Genomic DNA, 18,158 nt, shown 5'->3' with positions numbered 1-18,158 from the left:
TTCGGATGAGATCATTTAATTTGTGATCGGGTATAATTCGATTAATATTATGTTAATTTAACTAAATTAATAACGTGTTGTAAATTATTTGAGAAAAATATATTTAAGGATTGAGATTGAAAATGATAGTAATCTTATTTTATAGTTTGGTTGAATTAACGACAAATATTACAAAAATACCTTAATATGATAATTTATTTTATTTTAATTTCTTAGATTATGATATTTAATTAATATCTCAATATATATCTCAAACTTACACNGTATCGATGATTCGTGTTATCGTTTCTTTTCCTTCATCTTTTTTATAGTTCAGTTAATCTATATAATATATTTATCATTTTTCATAAAATTATGAGATTATATTAGTTTCCAAAGATTTATTTTGATAGTCATTTTAAGTTCTTCTCTTCCGAATTATATATTAATCTATATTTATTTTAGTTTTATTATATTAAGAACTTTTAACCTCATTGTTTAAATATTAGTGTTGTACCACACCACATTAACTAAGTCATGATTACTAATAAAAGTATATTATTATTATTATTATTATTATTATTATTATTATTATTATTATTATTATTATTATTATTATTGCAACTCAATGGAGCGTATGTGTGGGTAAATGATTATCAATGTCACCTCCACTCAAAATTTTTTCATGATGAAATAGTTGGGATAAAGTATGGTTAGGATAATATATCGGTTTGCTTTCGGATGAGATCATTTAATTTGTGATCGGGTATAATTCGATTAATATTATGTTAATTTAACTAAATTAATAACGTGTTGTAAATTATTTGAGAAAAATATATTTAAGGATTGAGATTGAAAATGATAGTAACCTTATTTTATAGTTTGGTTGAATTAACGACAAATATTACAAAAATACCTTAATATGATAATTTATTTTATTTTAATTTCTTAGATTATGATATTTAATTAATATCTCAATATATATCTCAAACTTACACTTTTCTGCAAGTTTCATTAAAATCGTGTCAGTAAATGTCATTTTTCTTATGATCCTTTTCCAATAAAAATTAACACTGCGTGCATGTAGATTCTATATGTTTTTTTTTGCAAAAAAAAATATATTTTATTTACAGCATAATTTGATTAGTTTGATTTATTTCAATTTTATTCATAAAGAGAAAAAGTAAGGATAAATTAAAAAGAATGAAAATTACTTTATACTTTTGAACTAAATTTATGATATAATCCTTAAAAAAATTTTAATCAATATAATCCTTATAATAAATATGAATTATATTGATAATTTATTATCATTTGTTATATATTATAATTTTACATACAATATTTTTTAATTGAGTATTATATATTATTTTATTTATATTTGTGTTTTATTATACATATTTATTTGAGTGATATTATGTTAAAATTTTATTTCACTGAAATTATTAATCACCAATATTAATTTATAAATGATTGATTCTGATATAAAATTAATTATCTATAATATGTATCCTAAAAAAACATAGAAATTAAATAAAATCTGCAATGAGTTAAAATTTAGCAAAAGCAAAAGTGATATTTAACTAAATAACAAGTTTAATGGTTTTATTTTAACATTATTATGATAATTTAGTAACTTAAGAGAATTTTATTTGACGTTTGTCTATGTGTATTCCATTTAAGTACTTTTTAATTTCGATTTTGGTAAAATTCACTATTCTGTTAATTTTATTTTTATTGTTTTTCATTTTGAATGATATTTGGATGAAAAATATTTTTGCTGATTTATCATTTAAGAGAGCTTTCATTATGTCGCGGATTGAGAAATGTCATATAAATAAGTGAATATATATGATTTATTGTCATGATGTATTTTTATATATTGTGTTTTGATATATTTTGATTGATAAATACTTATAAACATGATGTTATTCGAACGATTTTAAACATTATCTAATTCTCGTGATTATCTTTTTCATTATTAGTCACCCACGTGCATTGCACGCATACATTCCTAGTTTTGGGACTCAGGAATTGGTTGAGAACAAGTTTTGCAGCAGATTTAGCTTCTTTGGAAGAGAGACTTCAGAGAATCAAAGTTTTCTGTTTCAGACATTCCAACATGATCATGTAGTTGTCGTAACATTTTTGTTTGGTAGGAAACTTATTGTACTTTTTCACTTTTATTGCTAACTCTAAATTTATTACATCTCAATTAGCCATGAGTTTGAAGGGATAACAAATTGTTAGAGGTGTGCTGAATTAGAACTAACATGTTATTGATTTCTTCATTTATAATCATAACTTCAAACCAATTGTCCAAACCAACATTCTCAATCCAAATACAACCGTATAGCATATTTTGGATATGATAGAAGATAAGTTTCATTTCAATTTGAAGAATTAAATGAAATTTTTCACATCGATTTGTTTATCATATATATTAACTTTTGAAGAGACACATATTTTATACATAAAGTGGAGTGTGGATAACACACATTTGGAATAACAAGGTAATAGTACCATCTAACATAGAATAAATCGTACGCCCCAAAGTCCATAGACAAACACATTGTTAAAATTTTATTATCATTTTGAAATCGAGTTTGTAGCCCAGTGGTCTCACCCTCTGTCGGATTAGCCGACCCGGGTTCGATCCCTTCTCCTCGCGTGTGCTGTAATAAAAAAAATTTTATTACCATTTTTAGGAATTAAAAATTATTACTTTTGCATAATAATCGAGGAGAAATTTACTAAAAGTCAATAAGAATTAACGGACTTGCCGCCCCGTTTCCTTACCGTTAAAGTGGTGTTACCCGCCGTGAATATTTCAAAAGTCGACAGCATCTTCAACGGCTATTGTTGCCTTCAATAAATAAACTGTTGTCTGATCCTCATCTCAAGAAAATCCACCAAACTTAGAAAACCCACAAAATATTGCATCACGCTATGGATTCCCCACCACCTTCTCACCGATCGGAGCCTCGAACCCGTACGAAATCCGCTCGAAGACTGTCAAAGCTCCGCCATTTCAGCCACGAAGGAGCAGAAATCCCACAGCTATCTTTGGAAATAGCCCCTTATTCGCCAAAACAATCTACTCCATCGCCTGCTTCCACCCTTTCTCCTAGACCACCTTACACTCTACCGCTCCGCGAGCTCCTTATGATTTCTCCTTCGTCTACCAAAAGATCCAAAAAACGCCTTTCAGACAAGCTTGAAACGGCTGATGATGCTTTTGTTGAGGCCAGCGGAGTTAGAAAAAGATGCAAGAGTAGAAATGCTTTATTGGGCTGTGCTGCATCTCCAAGGAGTAATCGGAAGTCAAGGAGACGATTGGAGCAAGAAATGAGAGAAGATAGGGACTTTGGCGCGGGGGAAGAAATAATGGCGAAGCAAAGAAAGAAGAGGCAAGGTGGCAGGCCTAGGAAGGAAAAATCAATATTAGTCCTTTCTGATTCTTCACCGAGTATGAAATATCATCGATCCTTATATAATGCCATCTTATTTTTATGACGAGTAATTTTAGGTGGTAATTATTTTGGCTTAATCGAGTGTAAATTGGTGAATCAGGAACAACTGATGGTGATGGGTGCAATCTTGATCGAATCGAGGAGTTTATAAGTGATTTGGTTATGTGGAAAGATGTCTCTAAATCAAGCCTTTGGTTCGGTTTTGGCTTCCTATGTTTCCTGTCTTCTTGTTTTACAAAGGGTGTCAACTTTAGGTATGTTGTGTTCTTGTGTTCCCTATTTCTGTTTCTAAAAAACTCAATCCACAAACATTGCTTAAACGGCCCACTTCTTGTAGCATCTTCTCGTTCTTATCTCAAGTAGGACTTCTATTTTTGGGAGTGTCATTCTTCTCAAATTCAATCCGCAAAAGGTAAGGTTGAAGGAGCAATTTCGGAACCAAATTATGCTTTTGTCTATCTTTTTCTGTGTCATTAATTGTTCTGCCTTTGCTGAGGATCTCGAAGGGATGCCAATGATATGAAGCGTAATTTCAAGTTGAAAGAAGAAGATATAGTGAAACTTGGCAGACTAATACTTCCAGCTGCAAATTATTCAATCTCAAAAACAAGAGAAGTGTTCTCAGGAGAACCAGCCATGACCCTCAAAGTGAGTATCTGATGTTTTCAACTCTGTAAAATCAAATATTATGAGAATGAGTTAAATTGCTTAATTTTTCTGCTAATTTAGGTTGTTCCTTTCTTGCTTGTGGGGGCTGAATATGGCCATCTCCTTACCTTATGGAGATTATGTGCACTTAGTAAGCTCATTTAAAATTCGTTAACCCGCAAATCACCTGAATTTCTTGATGGAGGACAAAAACCTCGATTGTGGTTTTTGTGATTCTTTCAGGTTTTTTCATTGGCTTCACATTCCCAAAAATTTATTCCACTTACTCAACTGAATTATCCAAGAAAGGTGGGTGAATTCTCTCTGGTGCATCCTAATTAAGCTTGGGACGTTTTGTACCAGAAAAGTTAGTATTTTTTTGAATGAACAGTTGAATACATGAAATCTTGGGGGCTGGAAACATGGGGAGCTTGCACACACAAAAAGATCGTGGCAGCATCATTTGTGACTGCTTTTTGGAATCTCACAGCCATCAGAACTAGGATTTTTGCTGGTATTCCTTAATAGGATTACTGAGGAAGCCAACTCAATTTATAAACTTCAAGAGACTGCAGTGGGTACATAACAATTGATTTTGTTTGGTTGGTTTTGTGCAGCATTTTTGTGCCTCGTAATAATTAGATATCGGAGACAGAACAAAGAAGTAAAGAATGAGGAAGATATAGGAGTAAAAAAACAGGAATACGATCATGAGCAGCTGCAGCAAACACAGGCATTAGTTGCCGTAGAAATCGATTCCAAGAAATGATTCATTTCTTTTGTTTCCGGTATGTATTTCTCATGCTCACCACCACACGGTAGTAATTTCTAACACGAAATCATCCATCCAGGCAATAAAATCAACTTCTCGTTCAATTGTATGTCACGGAAGCACTTACACGCTGTTTTTGCGGAGTCCAGCTCGTGAATCTGCCTCACTAATAGTTTATACTCGTATTAGTTATATCGGTTGGCAGCATCATTCCGTTCATCACTTCATCCCTTTGCTGTAGTTTGATCGTCGTTCTTTCTTTAAATATAAAAATTGGAATCCGGCTTAACCTCATTTTATGTATGTATCATATTATTATATTTTGTTCAAAGAAAAGTGTTTACTTGATGTGATTACATAGGCAGACAAATATCTATTTATATATGTAAGATTAAGACTAGATGAAGGTCGTACTCGATATCAAGATATCCAATACTACCAAAAATTATTTCAAATCGACACAATATACTCTCATCACGAGGAAATCTGATAGAAAACACCACATCAATGTCTAGAATACATAGCCATGTAATAAGTAATTGTGGACTCCAAAGTCAAAGATTGGCGTCTATAACAAAAATTTTAACAAAGTTGTGGAACATGTGCCAAAAATCACGAAGCACACATTACAGCTCTGTGAGAGGAATGCTTGAGAAAACATCCAAATTATGCATCATCACTACCTGACAAAATTAAAAGGATAAATTTTAGTGTTAAGACCATTTAAAATCAAATTTCTTTGACAGGTATCGTTAAACGCTTCATTGCAAATCAAAGCTTTACGGACAAAAGTGTATATATACAGCACTAACACATGTCGAACACAAGGTTTAACTACAACGTTTTAACAGCATCTAAACTCAACTCGATTATTAGCATAGCATAAACAGTCAGGCTTCCGCTCTGAATTATTATAATTAGCAACTAAGAACGGCTGGAAATACACAATCATGATATCTCCAGTTCATTTGATACTTTTGAGTTTTGACCAATCAATATGCATGCACAGCAAAGTTTATTATGCATTTCGCCTCATAGTTTTCATGTGGCCGGATTTCGCAATAGAGGAATCAGCACCAGCTTAAATGGGGTCAAATGTGTTCTCCAGGACACAAATATTTGTTCAGATAAGACAATTTCAGGAAGAGACCTTGCTCGAGCCTTTGAAGGATGGTACCGATCATAGATCATCATTGCAAGCTGATTAGCACACAGAATATCAGTAAAATACTTCAAAAATGTTAAATCTTGACAGCAATCACAACATCTCAAACAAAGATTCAAATATCTAACAATTAAATCTCAAAGGACAACTTAATAAAGTAATAATGCACATGGATCTCGTCTTTCACGAGGGAATTTATTTAACATTCAAAAGAAAAGGAAACGATGATACTCAAACTTTATCATGGGCAATGAGAAATCTATTAGTTTTCTAGGCGTGGACATAATGCCTTCTTGGAGCCGATTAAATTCTTCACTTTCCACAATTGGTATTTGAAAGAAGATTGTAGTTTAAATATTTCCTTGCCTCCAAAGTTCATCACACATCATCATTGCAAGCTGATTGAATAAAGATAAAATGTAAGTTTTCAACCTTGATTGACTTCCCTCAAAAGTTATATCTAATGGCAATGATCCTACATAAACATGTAGTCTTAATACGATGAAGGTATAGACACAAACACAAGCACTTCCAGCTAATAAGCAAACAACCATCTAATCCTAACTTCTTGAAAATTCCGCAGTTGTTTAGAAGAAAAGTGCAGAGACACGATTAGAAGGATTTGATTCTTGAACATCAGCAAACCAAACAGATTGTTACAATTGTAAAGAAATTCAACCACAGATCCATTCCACCTCCTGGCAAACAGAAATAAGAACAAAAGTTTTATTCATATCTGAGTCAAGGAAAACAATTGTTTTTTCAATTTAAAACATTGTCTAAAAAATTTCGGAAAAAATAAAAACAAAAGCAATGATCTTTACTTCTTCGTCTTCATCTAGTCTTGTCAAGGCCTACACATAAGGCAGACGAAGAAGGCATTTTTTTTATTCAAATGAAGTAATAGGCATTGGTATACAGTTAAGTTAATGGCCTTCACACAATATAAGAAAAATAAAGAATAAGAAGCTGGATGTCATATATAATCATCATTTTTTGGAGCTCGATCTCATCATCAGTGAAGAAAAAATTATAAAGAGGACGGAGGAGCAGGAGAATATATATAAGTGAATGCAGCCAACAACTTAACTAGCTTAAAACCTACAAATATGCAAGGGCTTTATGATGTTTTGGGCGGTAGATAGACACGGCTGAAAAATAAACTAACTTACCAGATACAGAAAGGACAAGGGCAGCAAAAGTTGGCTCTACAGATCTTGCTAGATACCTAAATAAGGAACGAGAAGATGCTGGTCAGGCAACCTATTGGAATTCATGATACTAAAGGAGCTGCGCATAGAGCAGCAGAAACCAAAATAAAGTAATATTTTGAAGAAACCAACCCACTAAAATGGATGAATGAACTGAAAAATAAATCAACCAAGAGTTTAAGGTATAGTTAAATGGTAAGTTGTAACACCCAAAAAAATGGCTTGGAAGTTAAAAGGACTGTACAAGAAAAGCTATCGCGGCACTAGGACATAATATTATTCCATGCTTCTTCTGTTCAGAGTGAAAAAGCAAACCGAAGGACCAGGTACATCATAAATGAAGACAAACTGACACCAACTTTATTGCATCCCCCATCCTAAGTTCCTAACCGCTACCTTTTCATTGCACATATTAAATATGATACAGAATTAGATAGAAATGATCACTCTATTGTATCTTATTGCGTCACAAATAATAGAAAAAACACAGAAAATTGCATTCACCAACTTAAGCATTTGTAAATCCATACATGTCTACAGAATGAAACTGCGATTATTCATCACAAACACCACCAAGTTTACGTGATGGACCAATCAACAGCATCAACAAAGCAAGAAAGATTTTACAAGTTAACAAAACGATTAAATTTAATGAGGAGTACCTTCTGGAAGCCAACTGCATCCAAAGCGAGAGGCGGTAAGCATCGAGGTCATCAGAGCCGAGGCCGTGGCAGTGTGGTACGGTTGCATTGACTCCAAGCACGCACTCATTTCAGCAGGGGACCTTTCGGAATTATTCATCCGAAAGAATAAAATTATAAATGTATTCCTTTCTAAATTAAACTCAATCGTTTCGAGAATCATTTAACTTGTAGATATAGATGATTACCGAAAGATGCGGTGAGCAATCGGGGTCCTGGAAGGGAGACCGAACGGCGAGCGAGCGGATTTCGCTTGGGAGGCTAGTCTAGAGGTGGCGTTACGGAGGGATGAGGACCGGAATATGGATCTAGCGGCAGTTGATGCGGCGGCGATGGCCATTTCCTTTTGCTGAACTGCCCAGAGGAAATCGAAAATTTGGTTCAAGAACGAGTAATTTTTGGAAGGTTTGCTGGGCTAAAACCCTCGATACAGGAATAGGGGTTTTTCGATTTACTATTTTTTTTTTCACACACAAAGTCAGCATTTGGTAGTCTTGATTAGGTTAGTTTATGTTTTTTAAACCTATTTAATTACATATTTAGTAGGATTTTTATTTAATCAAATCAATCTCTCCTATAAATGTTTAAATGTTTATGTTATATTAACTAGGATAAAATAATCACTTCTCACCCTTTAAAATTATTTATCCAACCCTTAATTCATCTTATTTTTCTAATTTTACCTTTTTTTTATATCCAAACTCACCACCACTTCCTGCCACCGCCGGCCGACCACCCCCGCCGCCGCCCAACGCTGTCGGCCGACCGCTTTTGTCGCCCGGCCATCACCGCCACCGACGACCGTCGCCAACAGACCACCGCCGCCTCCGACCGGCCACCACGCCGTCGTCCGATCGTCGTCGCAATAGTAGAAGGGCAATTTAATCAATTCTTAACTATCATACCAAACATAATATTATTTTATTATTATATATTATATTTCTACTTCAATCATTTTTTTTATCATTTATCTATTAATTATTTCATAATTTTATCCTCCAACCAACCGCAGCCAACAAGACATATCATCAATTTGATAAGAAGTGTATTATGCTTCTTCTATTTTTTAAATGGCAAAAACTTGTGTGAGACGGTCTCACGGGTCGTATTTGTGAGACGGATCTCTTATTTGGGTCATCCATGAAAAAGTATTACTTTTTATGCTAAGAGTATTACTTTTTATTATGAATATTGGTAGGGTTGACCCGTCTCACAGATTAAGATCCGTGAGACGGTCTCACATGATACCCACTCTTTTTAAAGAGGGTCAAAGCCCAAAAACACACATACACACACGCGTGTGTGTAAATAAAGAAAACCTGAGGCCAATGTTATTTAAAAATTAAAAAAATTCTGAAATGGTTGAAATATAGTGTTATTACATTATTTTAAAACTTAGATGTTTTGACGTCAATTTTGGTAATTTTGAGAGATAAATTTGGTCAAATCTCATTTTTTTAAAAAATAATATCCAAATTTATTTTGAGTGTATTAATACACATGAGAGAAGTAAAAAAAAATTTTTAAAAAAAGAACTAGTGTCTCTTTGCACGCAAAACGTGCGTACATATTAAAAAAATTTAGTATTAAATAATTTTTTTCGTGAATTCGAGAGATTATATTATAATTTAAAACTTTAAAAACATTTTTTATAATGAATTTTGATTTTATGAGATATAAGTATTTAATTAAAAATTTCAAAAATATAGATAAATATAAAGATATTTTATTAGGATATGGTAAATAGTTATGATGAAAATTTATTAAAATGGATTTAATCACATTTTCATTAAACAAAAAAAGAATTTTTTGCGACTTAATTATCTTAAATATCTCAAACTTAATAGAATAATATAGAAAATAATATATATTTTAACCAAAATTATTTTGTTAATTACCATTTATTTTACAAATTTTTTTTCAACATTCATTTTTCTCTTTTTTTAATAACATAAACACGAAAAGCTTAACCTCGTGAATTTTGAGGTTGGGTTAATCAGTATATTTGTTATATTTAATAAAACACAAATATTTATAAAACCAAATTAATTTTGTGAAACAAATATCTTAACTCAACATATGAAAATGTTATTTTTTATACAAAAAAATATAATTTTATATTGTCTAAATCGATCTGTAGAAATCTACCTAGAGACAATATATCAATACAATGATACATATAATTTATATTTATTTAAAAATATTTACAATTAATTTAAAGATTCAAGAATTTAATGCTCGTCAATTGGTTCACGGTCTCTTGGCCCAACGGCCAGTGCCCACATTGGTCTCAAGTCAAGTTCGAGGCACCGTAAAACCCTCCTGAAACACACNGAGCAGTAAAAGAATGAACAAGGATCAAGAACATCATATCAAACATAACTGAACAAAATTTATTCAACTTCTTGAATGATTCTTCTTTTGCGCACCGACACTTCGGCCACACTTCCTGGGGCACTATGAGCTCTCCTATTCTCGGTCTTCCTTCTTTCGGAATCAGTTTTGACACGCCTCAGAGAAGCTGCTATATAGATTGCTTTTGGCAAATGTCTGTGCCTGTAAATTCACATTACAGAAGGAACCGATGCTCAGGGAAAACGTTTCACCACATCAAAAGCAAGTAGCATGTTACTTTGTGTAGGGAGTCAAGTCATTTGAAGGTGGTTAATTCCAAATATTAATAGAAACCTGATTATGAAGTAGGGTAATAGATAATTCCTCAAAATGGGAAAGAAAAATGTTCTTAAATGCAGTACAACTTGACTGAATGACAGACATCATTCTAGATCTTCTAATCCCAACACTTGCTGCATGTTTGTTGTACAGTCAAAGTTTAGAACCAGAAGATTGAACGCTGAGATGAGGCAAATATAGCAATCATCCTCTAATTTAAAATAAGAGAATTTTCATCCAGACGTACACAAAAACACAGCCTTCCAGATAATCCAAACAAATCCATTTACCTGACAATCCGCTTAACCTCAGGAAGATGTTTGTATCGATTCTTGACAGCTTCCAAATATTCATGCTTTTTACGCTCTCTTGGTAAAAGCTGCGAAAATAGCAACGTCCAAGTCATCAGCAAGGACAATCAACCGAATATTTGGTAAGAGGTATTGACTTAAAACCACAAAACTGTCACACATGACCCAAGTACCCAACTATAAAACAGTGAAAGAACTAGTTTGCTCTCTTGATACTTGACATTTGAATTCCATGTACCCTTTCAAGAACAAACATAACTCGTTCATATTGAATCACGAAGGACATAAGATTTACAGTACAAAACTTTAAAGCCGATAATGGCAACCAGGCAACCACAGACCCTCCCCTTCTGCCAAAACACGAGAAGGAAAGGTAAAAAAAATTAGTCTTTCACGCCCAGAAGCTCTTATCCTACAATCACTTGACCACAGATATTTATTATCAAAGTAAAAGAGGGCAAGATTCATACAACTCCAAATTGCTCAGATGCGATATTTAGATAAAAAATATAAAAATCAAAGCAAAAGAGGGTAAGATTCATACAACTCCCAATTGCTCAGATGCTTTAGCTTTCCACAGACGGAGGTTTGTATCATCACTTCCAGATATCACATAACTTGCATCACAACTGAACTTGACACAGAAGACCCTGCAAAGGTTCAACCAATTACGTAAAAAAATTCATAAAAATGTATTCTTGTGAGTTGTCACCGACATTTTTGTGTATCAAGTCACCAACATTGCTAGTTTGCTACATTTAATGTTATAGGGCTTAAACCATAATGAAACTTCAATGGCGTTAAGTTACAATAATATACATACAATTTTTTGTATAACAAGTCACCGACATTGCTACATTTAATGTTATAGGGTTTAGGTTAAAATGTAAAACTTCGGTGGTGTTACAACAATATATACACATTGGTAGGAAGATAAATATTTGAAAGCTCTAGAAATATAAAAACCTTTGCATTCTCTTGGTATGATAGATTTCTCGACTGTGACCACCATTATACTGGAATATCCTCACCTGCAAAACATAAAAAATAGCCAGAACTCGCATCTTTATTGGCAACTAATAGCTTCTGAAAGATGTAACACCTCTGATCCTTCCTCATCCTACTTGGACATGGAAGCATCATTCTTTCCCAAAGGCCACAAAACATCAGAAGAGCAAAAAACAGATTAAAGAGGACTCACAGTTCTATCGTAAGATCCAGTAACAAATTCACGACCAGTTGGCGAGTAATCAATATCCATTCTGCAAAGGTTTGATCTCGTAAACCATAAGATGTATACTAAAAAACATAGCAAGAATAAGCATGCACTTAGATTATTTAAAAGCAGCTACTTGAGTCTTACATGGCAGAGGTATGATCTTTGTGCACACATCTAGCTTCATTCAATTTTCGTGCATCATAGCTATAACAATTGGAATCTTCATTTGCCTGCATTACCATGACATGTTAATTCACGGACATGATGACTGAGGGTGTGAATAACTCCGGAAAACCTAGTTTGTAGTTTCTATAATAAATCTCCCAAACCACAGCAAGAAAAAATTCAGTAAAATGTATACTTTTCAGCACTTCAACAAGTTTTAACGCTGCCTTAAAATTCAACCGAAAGCCTAAAACATGAGATGAGAGACAAAATACAGATGCAAGCAACTAGTTTCCTACGAGCAAGGCAAAAAACACTGAATAAGAAACCGAGACCATAAAATAAGTAGTTTCGGTAGCACCCCACCCTTACCTTACTCTGGTTGGGGAAGGCCTTGTTGGTTGTCGATAAAGATTATCCAAATGCATATAGCAACATCAGATGATTAAAAGAGAAGTTGATGGATACGGCGAGACAATTTTACATGAGTACTACTAGTATCATACATTCAGAATTTCGTGCAGAAGGATTTGCCACATCTGGGAAGAACGTTTTTTTTCCAAATATTTGATTAATCATTCAAGATACATGATGAAACGGAGAAATCACAGTTCCAATGATGGGGCTTACAGCTGTAAAATTCATTGGTTCCATTGGATTCCATGCTATTGAATTAGTTTTTGTCTGTAAAAGAGAAAAAGTAAGCATGTTAACCCTAGCAGTAATGAATTAAACAATGTAAACAAAAATAAAAATTTCAACACAAGACATGCATGCTACCAAAGTAAATACCAATAGCTTCCATGACAAGTACAGATAAGTGTGAAAAATTATCAATAAAAGAAGAATTTTTTTGAATAAAAAATAGCTTCTTCCCAGGGCTTCTGTATCACTCAAGTATTCTTCCATTACCATTTGAAATTCCACTGAAGAACCAACTTTTAAAATGCAATCAATTATTTGAGTGCACATGACAAGGCCCGATTATTAAGTAATTGACTAATATATAGAAGCACTGAATATTTCATCTTAGTTTTCAATTATGCTAGCAATATGTACTCAATGTAGCACAATTTTGTTCTCCTAGCTTAATTCAGTTTGGAATGTCCAAAACAGCGCTCACTCTCATTTCTCACATAGTTTCTGCTTTCCAAAGAGGCTCTAATTAGAGCACATAATGTAGCATAATAAAATACCAAATTCTTCAACTCAGACATAGTTCTGCAGGGCAAATCTAATGGCAGTGATATGTGCAAAAAGAGTACTTTGTTCCAAATTTAAGTAAATTACGTTAAAAGTATCCACATGACATTATTCTCCTACAAACCCATTTCCCGATTAGTAGCCATGCTCCTGTGGACGATCACGACTTAATACAAATAGCATACTTAACTGATTATTATCTAGCTCTGCAAATTCTTCCAACTCTCCGCAAATTCTTTTGACTAAAAAAAACATAAATATATGCCGTGCGTAACATGATTGTTTTGATTGAGATAATAAGATTTGTGACACACCGTAGATCACTGATTTCACCCATCTATCCTCTCAAAAGTCAAACCTGAGAAGCAACTTTCACCAACATACAACTTTTTTTGTTCATGTACCTTAACTAATAGCATTCTTTGTAGACTAACTTCCAAAATACAAACATTGCCAAGTCCAACACATTGCTATCAATAATTACTGATCAAAACTCCTAAAAACTAGAAGTTTACAACACATTAAGGACGGAGCTCAAAAGTAAAATATACTTCAGAATTATTCGACCAGAAAACGTCTTTCATAAAATAGAAAATTTCTTAATAAGTTAGAAAATGACATGACCCACCCTCATGATAATCTTTCTTGCTGGAGATGACAATCGTAAATCAAATAATGTAATGCTTCGGTCACTGCAAACAAGAGAGTCAGGACAAGCGTAGGCGTAAGAAAAAATACAGAGCAATCACCTAGCACAGGCTGGCAAAATAGCAGCACTCGTTAACATATACAAAGCAACTTAAATTCATCAATCCACATTTGCAACTACATTTTCAATGCACGTTAACTCGATTTTAAAACACTATCTTTGGATAGTTATAAGGGCGATCATTACAAAAATGAAATTAAAAGCACTTGAAGTTTGAACGCCAAGCAGGATGACATACCCCATTTTTAAAGCTTAAAGGAGAACTGATAGAGTTCTGAGAAATATATCCAATAAAGTGTTGACGGACGGGTGAAATAGTTCTAAACTAGAATAGTGACACAAAAAAAGTATCGATGACCACAATATTTACCGAAATCCAGAAAAAGATTGTTATTTATAGTCAGTAACAAAAAATAAAACAAGATGAACACCTCAATTTCCAAGCACCTTCACAAGATACAACGGGATTAAAAATGTATTTACTCATCTGAAAGGGTAAAAATAAAAATTGCAGAACACCCAAGCCACATGGGTTTCTGGTGCTGTTTGGGGCATAGTTCAACCGCCATATGTCTGGTGGGGCACCACATAATGTATTGTTTTATTCATTATATAGATAGTTAATCCAGTCAAATTCTTTCGGTCACTTGGACAAAGTTTGGTATCTACGTTCAGAAACATTTTTCCCAAAAAAGAAGTCTTTTTTATAATAAATTTATCATAGATTCCGATAATCATTGCATACTGATTCATGTATCAGCAACAACCAGAACGTGTTCTAAAAATATTTATCACATGGGTAATCAAAAGCTAAAATGCTCCATATCAAATAACACGTCAACAAAAGACTTTCAATGGCCTTAATCAACAAAAGACTTTCAATGGCCTTAATCTAATAGATGTAAGCTAATTTGTTGCCCGTATAAACAGGAACTATTAACTCAATTTCTGTAACAGCAGACCTGCCTGATGTCGCCAATATATTCGGTTCTCCGGGATTAAATCGCAAAGATATAGATGTATCTATGCCCCATTCAAAACTGTTGACAGGCTGAGACCTGAATGTAAAGGGAACATAAAACTTTAGATACCTTGACATCTCCACAGTCTACTAACAATGTAGATATACAATTTTAATCAAACCTGTTGTGGTTCCATATGTCCACTTGAGCTCCAGCAGTAGCAAACAGATCACCATTCCATTGGTGATCAACAGCCCTGAGTAAAAAATATAAGGGAAAAAACTCATGACACAATTGAACCAAGACATCACAGAAAAAAATACTGAAATCCATATCATCAATAAGGACAAATGAAGTATGTAGGACAAACGTTTGAGAAAAAAAAGCTAAAGAATCTTACCAGAAAGCATTTTTCCAAACATAGACTGCCAGTGGCTCCTGGAGAACCCAAATTTTATTTCAGACAAATAGATAACAATGCAATAATTAACTAAGTGAAATGAAGAGTCACCAACCTTGGCTTCACTGTTGAATATATCACCAGAGTCCATAAGAGAAGGCAAGGGAACATTCCAGAGCCTGACGCTGGAACGTAAAGATAGAGTGATGAGCATAAGAAATAATGCCAACCACACAATACAGATATGGAACATAATACAAATTCAGCTCCAAAATCAAAAGGCAGATTTTGGTCTCACGTGGAATCTGTCCCACATGACACAAGAACACGACCATCAGTAGACACCGTCAAACCCCGTACTGCACCTTGATGCCCAGGAAACTGGCAAACTGTCCGCCTAATTGTCACAAGGAGTATAACATTGTCAGAACAAGAAACTTTATTTTTTTTACTTTTCTCCTCAATTTTTCTAGTATATTGAAAAGTTACCTACTTTTTCATTAGAAAAAAGGATATATGCAAATCAGGCACATCGAGTAACTTCTCAGGTAAAAACTTACTACAGTCAATGCAAAATCTTAGAACACAAATTAAAAAACCCACTTGCATTACCTGATGGCCAAATCCCAAAGACGAATATCTGCAAATGTGACAGAGAATTGGCTTTAAAGCTTCAATAGACAACATACACAGAATATGAAAGCATATACTTTGACCATGAATCACTGCCACTGGCAAGCATTATAAGATTAGCGGCTTTGTTAGGGATTGTGAATCCAATAATGTAGTTGATTGTTTTTGCTTGTAGATTGAAATTAGTTTTATTGTTGCTCAAAACATTGTAAATTACATATTGGATATGTTAGGGATCAAAGAAAGTATAGTCCATTTAAAGAAGCATAAGGAGAGAAAGGCAGTAGAAGCAGAAGCCAAGCAGATAAAAACAAGCACACCACTTCCTAAACTTTGAACATAAGGAAAAAGTAAGAGGCCAAAGCACTTAGATATGATAATAAATTAGTAAAATAAATATAGTTTCAGTTTTTGATTGTGTCAGGAATGGAATCAGATGATTGTTCAAGTATTTTATCTCTCCAGGCTTCTCTCTATTCTTTCTATTTTATCAAATCCCATTGCTTACTATAGCATTATAATTGCTTCTTCGTTCTAGTCAATGTTTTAATCCATCATTTTGTACGAGCAGTTACAACTCAAGTAATTTCTAGCATATCAACATTAGGTGCTTGCAAACTTCCCACAAACCGCACCAGTATTCACATCAAAACAGAAAAACTCAAAAATAAACAAAACAAAACAAAACAAAACAAAAACAGAGAGAGAGAGATAAGCCAAACCAACAATTATACCTCCATCCATAGAACCGGAAAATATCCCTTTTAAATGATTCGGATTCTTAGCCATAGATGAAACTGCATCAACGTGCCCATCCATTGCCCCAATAAATGGACGGGCAAATATCTACCACAACAAAAACACGAAGCAAATCTTTAATTACCACTTGAGCTCAACTAAGAATGAAAAAATAAAACTCAAACAATTAGCTAAGGATGACAAAATAACATCACACAGATCAAAATTATAACATCAGTTGTCATAAGAAAATGGAACCTTGTCTAATTTAGCAGCATTAAGAGCTCGAACATACTCGACTGATTTCTCTTGGGATCTGAGATTCGGATCGTAATTACGAAACACCGGCTACAAATAAAAGAAATCCAAAAATTAACTTTCCAAACTAAGAAGCTGACAATCCAGCTGGTTTTCAGTAAAACACCACCGCATCAAGAAGATTAAAAGTGTATATTACCTGCAGGTCTTGGCTTCGTTCTCGGGTGAATTCATCCGCAGAACGGGAAATCACTTTCACCTTCATCGCGCGTTTCGCTTAACCCTAAAGAGAATGGGAAGAAAGCGTTGGAAATAAAGTAAGAAACCGGGTTACAGATTATATGGAAATCCGAGTTTATAGGATATTACAAAACAGTCCCTAAAGTATTCAACTCTTTCAAATATACCCCATACATTTCAAAAGTTGAATAATTCTCTTCTTTTTTTAACGGATAAATTAATAGCCACTTAAAGTGTATAATACACATATATTAAGATAATTTATTAAAACACTAATGATAACATATAATTGTGGTAGCATTAAAATACATACATACATACGTAAATCAATTGAGAAGGTATATCATTTATTGTGGAGTATATAATACTAAAAGATAAAATAAAATATGAGACAGTTAGTATGACTACATGATATCTGTAAACAAAACTTCAATAATTTATCAAATTGTCATGTCATCAAAAATTTTATATATAGCTAATATCACAATTGTGTGTGATATACGAAATGTTATTTTATATAATTAATTATTAAAATGAATAAAATATAAACATATGAATGATCACTTAAAATTATTGATATTATGTAATAAATATATTTAAAATCTAAATATTTTTGTAAAAAAATATTATATAAAAAATGTTACCATTTGAAATAACATTTAAATGATGATAAAAATCATAATCATCTATCATCAATT

General features: G+C 33.2%; 3 protein-coding genes across 7 annotated transcripts; 1 reads left to right on the top strand and 2 right to left on the bottom strand.

Annotated features, from left to right (window-relative positions):
* The first annotated feature begins 2,852 nt into the window (after positions 1-2,852).
* Positions 2,853-4,981, top strand: LOC140984924 (reticulon-like protein B17). The gene is made up of 8 exons (XM_073452620.1): positions 2,853-3,448; positions 3,553-3,706; positions 3,790-3,864; positions 3,959-4,100; positions 4,182-4,251; positions 4,344-4,409; positions 4,492-4,614; positions 4,718-4,981. The coding sequence occupies exons 1-8, from the start codon at positions 2,929-2,931 to the stop codon at positions 4,867-4,869; spliced, it is 1,302 nt and encodes a 433-aa protein (XP_073308721.1). The 5' UTR covers positions 2,853-2,928; the 3' UTR covers positions 4,870-4,981.
* A 293-nt stretch (positions 4,982-5,274) lies between these two features.
* On the bottom strand, positions 5,275-8,409 carry LOC140984163 (protein NUCLEAR FUSION DEFECTIVE 6, mitochondrial-like). 4 transcript variants are annotated; one of them, XM_073451400.1, is made up of 4 exons: positions 8,138-8,409; positions 7,911-8,032; positions 6,023-6,072; positions 5,275-5,555 (listed from the first exon to the last, which is right to left on the bottom strand). In XM_073451400.1, the coding sequence occupies exons 1-3, from the start codon at positions 8,287-8,289 to the stop codon at positions 6,053-6,055; spliced, it is 294 nt and encodes a 97-aa protein (XP_073307501.1). In that variant the 5' UTR covers positions 8,290-8,409; the 3' UTR covers positions 5,275-5,555; positions 6,023-6,052. The 4 variants fall into 4 exon arrangements, with proteins under 4 accessions (XP_073307501.1, XP_073307504.1, XP_073307502.1 ...); XM_073451403.1 differs by lacking the exon at positions 6,023-6,072; XM_073451401.1 differs by lacking the exon at positions 5,275-5,555 and having other exon boundaries at positions 6,021-6,435.
* Positions 8,410-10,283: 1,874 nt separating this feature from the next.
* Positions 10,284-17,526, bottom strand: LOC140984871 (uncharacterized). 2 transcript variants are annotated; one of them, XM_073452545.1, is made up of 17 exons: positions 17,420-17,526; positions 17,221-17,310; positions 16,959-17,070; positions 16,204-16,231; positions 15,890-15,988; positions 15,707-15,776; positions 15,592-15,629; positions 15,373-15,447; positions 15,192-15,287; positions 14,149-14,212; positions 12,948-13,001; positions 12,297-12,382; positions 12,135-12,195; positions 11,900-11,964; positions 11,478-11,583; positions 10,913-11,001; positions 10,284-10,505 (listed from the first exon to the last, which is right to left on the bottom strand). In XM_073452545.1, the coding sequence occupies exons 1-17, from the start codon at positions 17,483-17,485 to the stop codon at positions 10,343-10,345; spliced, it is 1,362 nt and encodes a 453-aa protein (XP_073308646.1). In that variant the 5' UTR covers positions 17,486-17,526; the 3' UTR covers positions 10,284-10,342. The 2 variants fall into 2 exon arrangements, with proteins under 2 accessions (XP_073308646.1, XP_073308647.1); XM_073452546.1 differs by having other exon boundaries at positions 17,221-17,278; positions 17,420-17,500.
* Between the last annotated feature and the right edge of the window lie 632 nt (positions 17,527-18,158).

The sequence above is a fragment of the Primulina huaijiensis genome, chromosome 9 (genome assembly GCF_012295235.1).
Source record: "Primulina huaijiensis isolate GDHJ02 chromosome 9, ASM1229523v2, whole genome shotgun sequence".
In the NCBI taxonomy this organism is placed as follows: domain Eukaryota; kingdom Viridiplantae; phylum Streptophyta; class Magnoliopsida; order Lamiales; family Gesneriaceae; genus Primulina; species Primulina huaijiensis.
This window is presented reverse-complemented; position numbering and strand designations above follow the sequence as displayed.